We start from the raw sequence: 13,058 nt of genomic DNA on the forward strand, positions 1-13,058 counted from the left end.
TTGTTACACAAAGCCTAGTAGCATGTTTTTCTTTTTTTCCCTCTGAGAGATTCCTATAATAGTTGTTAATAGCTCTTTTGCCTCAGGCAAGTTAATTAGCTTATTTGACATCTGTAAAATGGATTCTTTTATTCATCCAAAAAATATTTGTTACAAAATGGTGAGGTACTGGGCATGGTGCTGACACTGTGGGTACTTTTATGAATATAAGAGATGAAGCCCTGGTCGTTGACACACTGGCAGCCTAGTGGGAGAAACAGACAGAGACATAACTCTACAATAAATATTTGCAAATTATGGTAAGTGTGAGGAAGGAAACAAACAGGGCAGAGTGATACAAAACAATCGGATCGGGCTGAGATGAGCTGAAGAGGGAGGCTTCTCTGTGCAGGTGGTATTCCAGCCGAGCCCTGAAGAGTGGAGGGAGGGCACACATTCTATGGAGAAGAAGCATGTTTGATGGCATAAGGCAGGAGAAAAATTGTTAGGATGCTTTCAAAGTGGAGAGAAGCCAGTGTGGTTTGAGCCTGGTGGGCAAGGGGAAGGGGGCACACGAGGAAGGTGGGGTAGGAGCAGGAGCTGAACCACACAGGACTTGGCAGGGCTTTGAAAGGAGTCTAGCTTTTATCCCAAGAGAAGTGGAAGCCTCTGATAGCTTTTAAGCAAGCCTCTTTCTGCTTTCCAAAGATGACCCTGGATACTAGATAGAGAATAGATTGGAAGGGGACAAGGTTGAAACCAGGGTACTAGGCAGGAGGCTACTGTGATAGTCCTGATGAAAAGGTGGCAGTGGCTTGGAATACGATGTGGCTGTGCATGCGGAGAGGAGGGAATAGAGTCTGGATTTTGGAAGTTGGCAGCTTTACAATAATACCTGGTATGTAGGTACAAACGTTAGTGAGATGTGGGTGAAGCATCTCAAACAGTGTCCAACTCAAAGAAGATGCTCAGTCAAAATTTGAAGGAGAAATGGCTGAATAGTTGTCACTTAGTTCAAGGACTCGCAAGTTTTTATCTTTAAGGGGCCGGATTTGCCTGAAATAAAGAGACTGGGATTTCCAGCATACTATCCTAGTCCCAACAGCTTTAACTCACATCTCAGAAAAGAAGGCCATTAGCGCCGTTGCTGACTCCACAATGTCTACATTGGCTGAAGATAGGAGTGGTCATCTGGTTAAAAGAAGGGTCAAGAAGAATTGCCTTGAAGCTGTGACTGCAGTGTACACATATCGCATTCACCAAGACCTGTGAGTCATAGCCCGACTGGACATTGGAATCACCCTGGGAGCTTAAAAAATAAACCGGGAAGCTGAGCCTGTGCCCTGACCTCCTGCTTCAACGACCTTGTGTCCCTGTTAGAACTCCCCAGGCAATTCTGACCTGCAGCCAGTGTTGAAACTCCTGAGTTAGTTTGTGTGTTTCCTTGGGTGGTGTTGGGAACGTAGGATGATGGCTACTGGGGGTTGCTGAAGCTTCCTCAGCTGCCCCTTGGTTCAGTCACTCATCTGTGTTTTTCAAAAAGCACCAACGCCCTTTCACCTTCCTTTGCCTTCTGTTTTGGCTGTGCCCCCTCCTCTGCAAACTCAAGTCCAGTCTTTATATCGGAGTTCACCTTTCCACAGCGAGTGAGCTGTTCTATCAATGCTGCCCTTCTCAGAGAGGTATTGATTCGATAAAAATAATTCATTTGCCGTGTGGCTGAGGCTGCCGAAAGGTGAGGCAAATGGCCGACCTGTAACCTAACACATCAGTGCTGGGTAGAATATGCAAGGGTGAGGTTTTTGAGGAACTGGGTCCTTCCAGCCATCTTGAAGACTCCTAGCACCCTTTATTTTGAATCCCCTGTTCCTTGAATCTACCATAAAATGAATAAATAAATGAAGTCAAGCACCCATGCAGCCATCTATCCTGGTGCAATGCAGGGCTCAGCAGAATGCTATTAATTTTATTAGCTGTGGTGGTGCTGTGGTTGGAATCATGTTAGATACAGGATATATGAGCCTCTCTTCCTGGCCCAGAGCTATACTTAGCACCATTTCAGTGCACACATTGCATCTGAGGACTACACATTTCAAGTCAGCATCTTGATTTCAGAAACTGAGTGTCTGGAGCTAAAATTACTTTTCTAATGGAAAAGGAATATGGCTCCTGAAAGATTCCATTACTTCTTCTTAGTGGAGCCGTCTGGGTGAAGTATAACTCCATCAAACGACGTTCAGTGGGAGAGGAACGTTTTAGACACACACACACACACATACACTCTCACACACACATACACACTCGCTCTCACACACACTCTCTCACACACACTCTCACACTCACACGCTCTCACACACACACTCGCTCTCTCACACATTCACACACTCACACTCACACACACTGTCACACACACTCTCACACATTCACACACTCACACACACTCTCACACACTGTCACACTCTCTCACACACTCATACACTCTCTCTCACACACTCTCACACTCACATGCTCTCTCACACACTCGCTCTCTCACACATTCACACACTCACACTCACACACACTGTCACACTCACACATTCACACACTCACACTCACACACTGTCACACTCTCACACACACTCACACACACACTCACACATTCACACACACACTGTCACACTCTCACACACACTCACACATTCACACACTTACACACTGTCACACTCACACACACACTCACACACACTCTCACACACACTCTCACACTCACACATACACTCTCTCACACATTCACACTCACACACACTGTCACACACACACATTCACACACTCACACTCACACTCACTGTCACACTCTCTCACACACACACACTCTCTCTCTCTCTCTCACACACACACACACACACACACACACACACACCTTATGGACTTCCAGAGACTGACAGTTGGTACAGGAAGAAAGAAATTTACAGAGATCTGTAGCATCTCTCAGTAGGTTCAGTCCAGATTCATCTAGAATGTTGAAGACTCTAAGAGTCCTCTTCACTTGTTTTTAGCTCCCAGGTCCTTTGACTCATGACAGCACTTAAGGCCACATGAGACAAAGAAGAGAAATCTTTCAGAGAAAAAGTTTGGAAGTTGAACGTATAAGAAGTCAGTCAGGCAAGAAACTCATAATGAACAAGTGACATTTCAAAGTCTACCCTGGATTTTAAACACTGTTGTGACTACAGACACCGTATGCTTCCGCCACCTATAGCATGAAGACCTAATTTAGCATGCGAATTACTAAATAAAATGTAATATGCTAAAAGCTATAGTGAAAGTATGTAAAAGTTTAATAATAATCATTTCTATTACTATTCACCCTTTTTAAATATGTCCTTTTCCCCAAGGACTATACTAGCATTTTATATTATATTTTATCTTAATAATGCCAATAATACTTTATATGGTAACATTATATTACTCACATTTTACTGATAAGGACATTGAGACTTAAATAGTTAAGTAATTTTCTGACATTCACAGAGCGAGGAAGTGAGGAAGCTGGGAGTTGAACCCAGGTCAACTTGCATCGTGGCCCCATCCTTAATTATTCTGATTAAGGACAGAGATGCTATCTGATCACATTTTATTAATCACTATGAGAACGCAAAGCCCCAAGAGCATGGTGGGAAAAAAAGAATGCATATTTATATGCTAATATTAGTGTCAACGAATTCATCCAAATATGTAGCTAAACCTTAGTCACTTTGGATGTAGCTGAACCTTAGTCACCTTGGATGTAGCTGAACCTTAGTCACCTCGGATGTAGCTGAACCTTAGTCACCTCGGATGTAGCTGAACATTAGTCACCTCGGATGTAGCTGAACCTTAGTCACCTTGGATGTAGCTAAACCTTAGTCACCTTGGATGTAGCTGAACCTTAGTCACCTTGGATGTAGCTGAACCTTAGTCACCTTGGATGTAGCTGAACCTTAGTCACCTTGGATGTAGCTTATTTTTAGTCACCTTGGATGTAGCTGAACCTTAGTCACCTTGGATGTAGCTGAACCTTAGTCACCTTGGATGTAGCTGAACCTTAGTCACCTTGGATGTAGCTTATTTTTAGTCACCTTGGATGTAGCTGAACCTTAGTCACCTTGGATGTAGCTGAACCTTAGTCACCTTGGATGTAGCTGAACCTTAGTCACCTTGGATGTAGCTGAACCTTAGTCACCTTGGATGTAGCTTATTTTTAGTCACCTTGGATGTAGCTGAACCTTAGTCACCTTGGATGTAGCTGAACCTTAGTCACCTTGGATGTAGCTGAACCTTAGTCACCTCGGATGTAGCTAAACCTTAGTCACCTTGGATGTAGCTGAACCTTAGTCACCTTGGATGTAGCTTATTTTTAGTCGCCTTGGATGTAGCTGAACCTTAGTCACCTTGGATGTAGCTTATTTTTAGTCACCTTGGATGTAGCTGAACCTTAGTCACCTTGGATGTAGCTGAACCTTAGTCACCTTGGATGTAGCTGAACCTTAGTCACCTTGGATGTAGCTGAACCTTAGTCACCTTGGATGTAGCTTATTTTTAGTCACCTTGGATGTAGCTGAACCTTAGTCACCTTGGATGTAGCTGAACCTTAGTCACCTTGGATGTAGCTGAACCTTAGTCACCTTGGTGACATTCCAATTTCTGTTTGTTTGTTCCCTGTCACTGGTAGTGGTGAATTTGTTGTGATCTTGTCTGCTGTCTCTTACATTGTTGTCCTTAGCAGAACATCTGCCACCTGCCTATTACTGATACTAATTGTCACTGCACATTCAGTGATACATTTTATACATGGAAAAGGTGCTGGAAACATGGGTGTTTGTGTCTTTCTGAGGCACAGTGGATGGTCTGCTGGGCTTGTGAACAGTTTTCTCCTTCTTTGTTTGGTTCCGCAAACCCCAGATAGTTCTAGCTCCTTCCCTGTGGCAACGCTGCCCTACTTATATAGGCTGAGATTCTTCTTGACTGATTGGATACCTCCTGTGAAAGTTCGAGAGATGAAGTCAGACACCGTGACCTTCAGCAGCCTGTAGGGGCTGTCGAGAGGGCTGAGTCCCGGAAGTCGCGGGGCCGCGCTGAGTGAATGTATTGATAAAGCTGGCACAGAATGTTTTCACGTTCCGCCTATGGCTGTTTGGAGAATAAATGCACTCTAACTCCAACCACTTTGGCAGATCCCTGTTGTGGCTGCTGTTACACTGCTTAACCAAATAAATACTTTTAAAATGCATGTGTGCAAACCAAATTACACCTGTGTTTTAAGAAGGGATCGTATGTCTTTTACAAGTTTGAGAAAACAACTGAATTCACAGAGGGTAAATGAGGGTTCGGGTTAGTGTTAGTGTTCTGAGATCATCCAAACGTTGTGCTGAATTAAAGGCAAATCTGACGATGTCACTCCACAGCTTAAAACATTCCAAGGCTTCTGTTCGCCAAGGCTCGTGGGTCGTTTGTGGTCTCTGACCCCTGCTTACTTCTCTGCCTCTATCTCCCACTGCTCACCCTCCTCAAGGTCCATGCTTCTAACCCCCCAAACCAAGGATCCACCCTTCCCTGATTAAGCCACAGTACTTTGCTGCGCCTGCACCCCCACCTTTGTTTCTGCTGTTCCGTGTATCTGAGAAGCTCTTCCTGTCATTGTCTGTCTGACAAGTTTGCTCACTTGATACACAGGATGCATTCTCACAAGTTTTCCTTGCTCTCTACCCAACTGTCAGTGCTGAGCTAACGTCTTTCTCTCTTAACTCTTCTCTGTACTTTGTTCTCATTGTCTCATGTAATACATCTTATATTTTATTAAGAATCTATTTATACATCAGCCTTACCTATTTGGTTATAAGCCCAACCTTCTATAACTGGAGGACAGAGATGATAACTGATCACATTTTATTCCCCAGGCTTAAGAGAAGGCCTGGCACATAGGTACTCTGTGGATGTTTATTGATTTAATCTGAACTGAATTGGAGATGATGAAGGATAATACAAGATAGAAAGATTTTTTTTTTCTTTAGTAGTTTTCATTTTCTGCGGTCTACTTTTGACGTGTAGACTGTGAGGGACATACCAGTCCTTAATAGTTGAAAGGTAAAATGCCTCAGAAGAAGCTGAAAGGTCGAACTAGAACACAGAATTGAGAGGTTGGAGAGAGAAGACATGGGAGAGTTCATAGGGAGAGGATGGTCAGGGAAAAACAGAGAATGTGATGGGAAAGAAGAAATGCTGCTGAGAAGTTTTTATACTATGAGGAATCTCTGCAAGACTCAAAGGGGAGCACAGCCTCTAGAGGGCAAGGTGAGTTGGAAAAGGTATTCTGGAAGCAGTGGAGTGGAGAATGAACTCCAGACCGCCCAGATGAAATCCACACTGGAAAAAGGAACGATGGGTTCAATGTCATTAATGTGAAATCCTCATCCAGGAGGCATGCATTGAGCTGCTCCACTGTGCCTGTCCCTGTGTCAGAAGCTTTGGTTACAGAAGATAAGAATCCTGCCCTCAGGAGCCCAGGCCTCAGAGATATGCTGTCTTCAACTGCAGGTGCTTGTCACAGTGGCCCCCAAAACCTTTAAAATCAATAGCTTGTAATCCCAGCACTTTGGGAGGCCGAGGCGGGTAGATCACGAGGTCAAGAGATCGAGACCATCCTGGCCAACATGGTGAAACCCCGTCTCTACTAAAAATACAAAAAATTAGCTGGGCATGGTGGCGCGTGCCTGTAATCTTAGCTACTCAGGAGGGTTAGGCAGGAGATTTGCCTGAACCCAGGAGGCGGAGGTTGCGGTGAGCCAAGAACACACCATTGCACTCCAGCCTGGGTAACAAGAGCGAAACTCCATCTCAAAAAAAAAAATCAATAGCTACACAGACACCACTGCAGACTCAGAGCAAAAACCTTTAGGGATGAGCTGAGAAATAAATATTTTTTAAAAGCACCTCAGGGGACTCTTACGAGTATCTCTGACTAAGAACTACAGCTGTACTGTAATTGGGGGATTAAAGCAAATAAGCCAATAGCTATAACATGAAAAGCACTGTGGGTGGCAGAGAGAAGGGAATTTGGGGGATATCCAGAAACTATTTGAAGGAGGGGATATCTGCGTTATAATAAAACTGATTAGACTGGAAAAAGGATCAGAACTAATGGTAACAGAGTTCAGAGGTCTCTAACTGGAAGAAAAAGATAAAACTGTAGTAATTAAGGAAGAGAGATAGAAGAGAAAACAGTGTCAGGGGGAGATTCCAGGAGGTAATGTGAACATTTAGTGCTAGGAAGTAGGCAAAGAAACCCAAGAGAGACAGTCTTCTCCAGGAGTCAACAGAAGAACCGAGAGAGTCCGTGTCACAAGATAAAATGGACACAAAGACCAAATATTTTGCAGAGTGGCCTTGGGAAAACAGGAGTTGCCAAGATGTCTGTGGAAACGGACATGAGTGAAAGCTTTGGAGGGAACTGCTTCCGCCAAGGGGTGGGTGAGGAGAACGAGCCGTCAACGTTGATGAATTGAGGATAACTAGGCTAACAAGACTGTAAACTCTTCCACAACGTCTGGAGGTGAAAGGAGAAAGAAAATAAATCTGATAGATTAGGGAACGTTTTTGTTGCTGTTAAATAGATAGGGAGAAGGTGACTGTGCTAGGAGACGGACAAAGAGTAGGGCAAGTTCTGAAGGAGATGGGGCAGAAAAGAAGAATGGCAAATCCAGGATGGGTGCGCGTGAGAAGAGGCAGTGAGGGGTGAGCTTAGGGTGCTCCTGCACATGACCTAAACCCAACAGGGAAAGAGGGTGAGGGCTCTGGGATGGGGAAGTGCTCCAGTAGGGCTTGAGGTAGAAGAGGATGGGAAATAGTGGGACCTAATTCTACTTTGGAAATAGTTTTCTTCTCAGTTGCTAAAAAGGAATGAGTCTCTGAGTGACTGAAGCATAAACGTAGGGTTTGTTTGCAGGGTCAAATCTCAATCTCAGCTGCTCATTAGAATCCCCAGTGTGGGGCCGGGTCAGAAGGAAAAGGGGAGGGTTTTGTCTTGTTTTGTTACTGATATCCTGATCCCACCTTCAGGGGTTCTAATGAAACTGATCTGGAGTGAAGTCTGGGTGTCAGGAAGTTCCCAGGTGATTCTAACTTCTAGCTGTGACCACCACTAATCTACCAAAGCATAACACATGAATACAATTACCGTGTAAATATGAGATGCAGCTCCAGTGTTTCCAAATCATTAAGCACATGGCAATGTTTAGGGTATTCTGTTACTCACTGAGAAGAGAAGAAGAGGACTTCGAAGGGATCAGTGAAAAGTCAGATTCTCAGAGAAGCCTAAATTGAGAGACTTTAAGGAAGGGTTATGTCCATCTACCCACTCACTTATCCATGTATCCATCCCCTGCATCTCTCAATAGTCCCCTGTTGAACTATTGAGATGTTAAACACCATACCCCGGCAGAAAAGCAAAGAAACAGAGCAGCATTCCCCTCTAGTAGCCTATATTTTAGTTGGTGTGTGTGTAGAAAGAGGGGAGTTTGAGAGGATGAAACTGGTGACTATAATCTCATGTTTGTAAATGTTGTAAATGCAGTGATGGGATAAGCAGCAAGTGCTCTGTGTATCAGTCAAGAAACATCCATCTCATCCACACAGAAGAGGTGGGAATTCAGTTGAAAAGGTTGGAAACTCAGTTGAGAAGAGAAGAAGACGGGTGAATGGTGGGGACATTCATCGAGCTAGATAATGGCACCAGATCAAGGCACCGGAGTCCACCATTCACAAGGGAGCCCATTGATGGCATCTGTAGAAAAGACCAAGGGCCCAGATCACAGAACAGGGTAAAGAGGGGTAGAGGACAGATCCTGAGGTGCAAATGGAAAATTCCAATCCCCTCTCTGATGTGGTTACGTCTGTTTCATAACAGCCTTATTGAGCAAATATTTATTGCTGGCTTCCATACCTAAGGCTCGCCAAGTGCCAGAAAATGTGTGTGCTGGTGATATGGTGAAGGACCAGACAAAATCTCCACCCTCAGGGAGCTCACACTGTGGTGTTGGAAGACAGAGAAAATATGATACAATGTCAGGCAGCAGTATGTGTAAAGAAGACAAACAGAGAAAGAGGTAGGGAATACGAAAATGCTATTTTGAATAGGAAGTTACCTTTGAAAAGGCACCTGAGAAAGCTGCGAGGGAGCCAGGCGTAGGAATCAATAAGGCATAGGTTACATGGGGGGTTTCAATATCATTGACTAGTAATCAGCTGCTACCAACATCCCTGTGCTGGTGTGTCGGACAGCAGCCATGTCATTTTCCTCTATCCCCAAAGCATCTTGTACAGGGGCTTTGTTCAGAGCAGCTGTTTACTAGGAGTCGGTGTTTTCGTTAACAGTTGAGGCAGAGATAAGTAAATAATATGGCAGTGCTTAATATGAGTCTATACAGAAAAATGTTCATTGTAGAGTCAAGAAGCTCAAAGTGGGTTTTATTTAAATGTTATGTTTCATACAACTCGGTTTTTGAATAGTAAATAAGAGGTGATGAGAGGTCATTGATTACCGTTTGGATAGAATGTGCTCTCTCATTTTGTTTTTTGTTTTTGTTTGTTTGTTTGTTTTTTTATTTGAGATGGAGTTTCGCTCTTGTTACCCAGGCTGGAGTGCAATGGTGCGATCTCGGCTCACCGCAACCTCCGCCTCCTGGGTTCAGGCAATTCTCCTGCCTCAGCCTCCTGAGTAGCTGGGATTACAGGCACGCGCCACCATGCCCAGCTAATTTTTTGTATTTTTAGTAGAGACGGGGTTTCACCTTGTTGACCAGGATGGTCTCGATCTCTTGACCTCGTGATCCACCCACCTCGGCCTCCCAAAGTGCTGTGATTACAGGCGTGAGCCACCGCGCCCGGCCTCTTATTTGTTTTTAATCAATGTAATGGATATTTGAGAAGCCCTCATAGGATTTATTTTACGGTGCTTGTTAACTTTCCGTTAGTTAAATATGACCAAATGCCAACATTTTGTGGCAACTCTAAATGCATGACTTGAAAGACTCAAAGTGAGGCCCATTTTCTGGCAAACCAGTTCTACCTTTAAATTTGACAATTACATGATTCCTCACCAGGTATTATTCTGCAAACAGCATAAACAATAGAGGTGTTTAAGCTGAGAACGCCTTCCATTGTTGTTACTTTTGTTCAAAGCAACTTTACATGAAGGTTGAATTGTTACTGGTGTTCTTGGGCTTTCCTATTCTCGAGAAATGAGGGGTGGCCCGTTAGACTGTCACTAGGTGTAACTCAGATGGAAACGTCCGTGTGTCACAAAGCTTCCAGCCTGTTTGCATTATGTTTTTCTGGCAAGTCTAGTCATGAATTTTCAGGATCTCTCAGAATTTTGTCGAAATCACTTTGCCTCTAAGTCAATAAAGATAGTAAATTGGCTGTGACATGGCAATGCCATCGTTTCCTATTCCCCGGCCCAGCCAGCCACTGTCCTCCCTGCAGTCACACATCTGACTTTTCTCCATTTTGCTTATCCCAATCTTGCCCCAACATGCCTTGAATTGATTGATTTAACACACAACCACATTGATTAAAGTATGTCACACGTTTCCACTGTCCTCGGTAGGCCTTTTCTTTGTGTGTAATTTCAGATATTTGAATATCAATGCAGAGATATTCCCGTTCATCGCAGCTCAATGGCTGAAAGGACTATTTGCAGCAGATGTTTTATACTATTTAGTTATTTGTACAATAACTAAATAGCTTTAAAGATTTTCCTGTAGACTTACACATTTATAGTTTATCTTATCTAAGAATAACATAAATTCTTACTCAGATCTAGCTGTGTTTGTTTTTATAGATGTAGGTGATTCTGAGTGTGTGAGGCATGTTGGACATTTGTAATTCTCTTGTAGAAATGCAAATCTGAGCCTGTGCTGTGGAAAGGTCTATGCCGTGACATGAGCCTGCAGGAATGGAATCTGGCTGAGGGTAAATTAGTGGGGCCTTTCTCCATGTCATACCTTTGCCTCCTTCTCTTTTTCAGCCACGCAGTGCAAGCATGGTGCTGTGTACGACACCTGTGGCCCAGGGTGTATCAAGACCTGTGACAACTGGAATGAAATTGGTCCTTGCAGCAAGCCTTGTGTTGCTGGTTGCCACTGTCCGGCAAACTTGGTCCTTCACAAGGGAAGGTGCATCAAGCCTGTCCTTTGTCCCCAGCGGTGACCTTTGTTTCGATCCTTAAGACTTTGAAACCTGGTGACTTTGACACTGAAGTGGAAGAGCCAATGAAGGACTGCAGTATTTGTGTGCCTGATTCTGTAAACACACACACACAGACACACACACACACACAGAGACACACACACAGACACACACACACAGAGACACACACACAGAGACACACACACACAGAGACACACACACAGACACACACACACACAGAGGCACACACACAGACACACACACACAGAGACACACACACAGACACACACACACAGAGACACACACACAGACACACACACACACAGAGACACACACACAGACACACACACACAGAGACACACACACACAGAGACACACACACACACAGACACACACAGAGACACACACACACAGAGACACACACACAGACACACACACACACAGAGACACACACACACAGAGACACACACAAGACACACACAGAGACACACACACAGAGACACACACACAGAGACACACACAGACACACACATACACACAGAGTATATATGTGTATATATATAGATATATTCAGAAACATTTCATCATTTATATAAACTATAGGGGGATTATTATATGTATATTTTTTGCTATAAGACATGTATTATTTCTAGGATTCTAATCTGTAAGCCATTGAACATGTTGTATAAATACACCAGGTATTTCTAATTTAATATGGTGGCATGCAGATACATTGGCTACTGTTAACATCACATACATTTGTCATTTTTAAGGAAGTTTTCTAAGAACCCTCAATTGCCTGCCTGTATTAACTTTAGCTTTGAGTCAGGATTTGTAATTGAGTGGGAAATGTGTTTCTCTGGAGAAGGGCACATTTATCTAGGGGCATTTCAGGTTTCCAAAGAAAGGAATGTATGCCTGGGAAAGACAGCAGGAGATCGGTGACCGGTCCTAACGGTGCATGAAAAATGAGGGATAGGCTGTTAGAATGTATTAGGTCATGGGCTAATATTAGTTCCAAAATTGATTGGCTGGTTGCCAAGAAATACATATTTGTCACTAGGGCATAACCAAAGAATCAAGTGATTTCTTGCCATCCTTGCATATTTCTTGAGTCTTCTAATCATCTATGTGTGTATGATGGATGTGACCATTTATGTGTCATGTGTTGAGATTAAAGGGTGCCTGGATGACATGTTAATTTTACTGAGCATGAGAAGGTATTTGAAGAAACTGTTGTATAACATGTGATGAAATTCTGATTTCTCTGAATCTCAGAGCAATCTAAGATGGGCAGATCTAATGAGTTGATGTAAGCCATCTGCATTTTGTGGCTATTCCATATATAAAATGAAAGCCTTGTGTTATTTCTAGAGGAGTCCCATCCAATGTTATGTGGTGACTATTAATATGTCGTAATTATTTGACAGCAGAAAAGCCTTTATTGACCAATTGATTTAACATGAGTCCAAAGAACAATCTCTGTACTTGCTCTTATTTACTGATAGTCTAGTACTAGTCACTGTTTGAGTGTCTTGACCTCTGTCTTCAGTTAAATTGGTGAAAACCTCAACAATAACAAAACCCACTGTCATAAAATAAAATGTTCCGCATTGTAATCAATAAAGGGCTTCAGATGTAAAACACTGCATTTTCTCTCTCAAGATGTCCTGTGCTGTACTTCACGAATAAGTTTTTCAACTTCAGATCAAATTTTAACAGCTTTATTTAGTTATAATTTTTGTATCTCACAACAGTATATATAAAGACTATTATTAATAGACAAAAGCAAACTCACATTTTCAACAACCCAGCATGTTGCCAATGCTTGTCAAAGACATTATGTTTCCTTCACGTGTCTGACAGCTAATGTATTA

The 13,058-nt window shown here is 43.2% G+C and overlaps 1 protein-coding gene across 1 annotated transcript in view; it reads left to right on the forward strand.

Annotated features, from left to right (window-relative positions):
* BMPER (BMP binding endothelial regulator) overlaps positions 1-12,832 on the forward strand; it is a 247,905-nt gene extending 235,073 nt beyond the window's left edge. The window contains exon 15 of the mRNA XM_002751322.7: positions 11,021-12,832. Within this exon, the coding sequence (XP_002751368.3) occupies positions 11,021-11,202 (182 nt within the window). The 3' untranslated portion in view covers positions 11,203-12,832. The remainder of the gene's footprint in view (positions 1-11,020) is intronic.
* Positions 12,833-13,058: the final 226 nt, after the last annotated feature.

Source organism: Callithrix jacchus, chromosome 11 (assembly GCF_049354715.1).
Source record: "Callithrix jacchus isolate 240 chromosome 11, calJac240_pri, whole genome shotgun sequence".
Classification (NCBI taxonomy): Eukaryota; Metazoa; Chordata; class Mammalia; order Primates; family Cebidae; genus Callithrix; species Callithrix jacchus.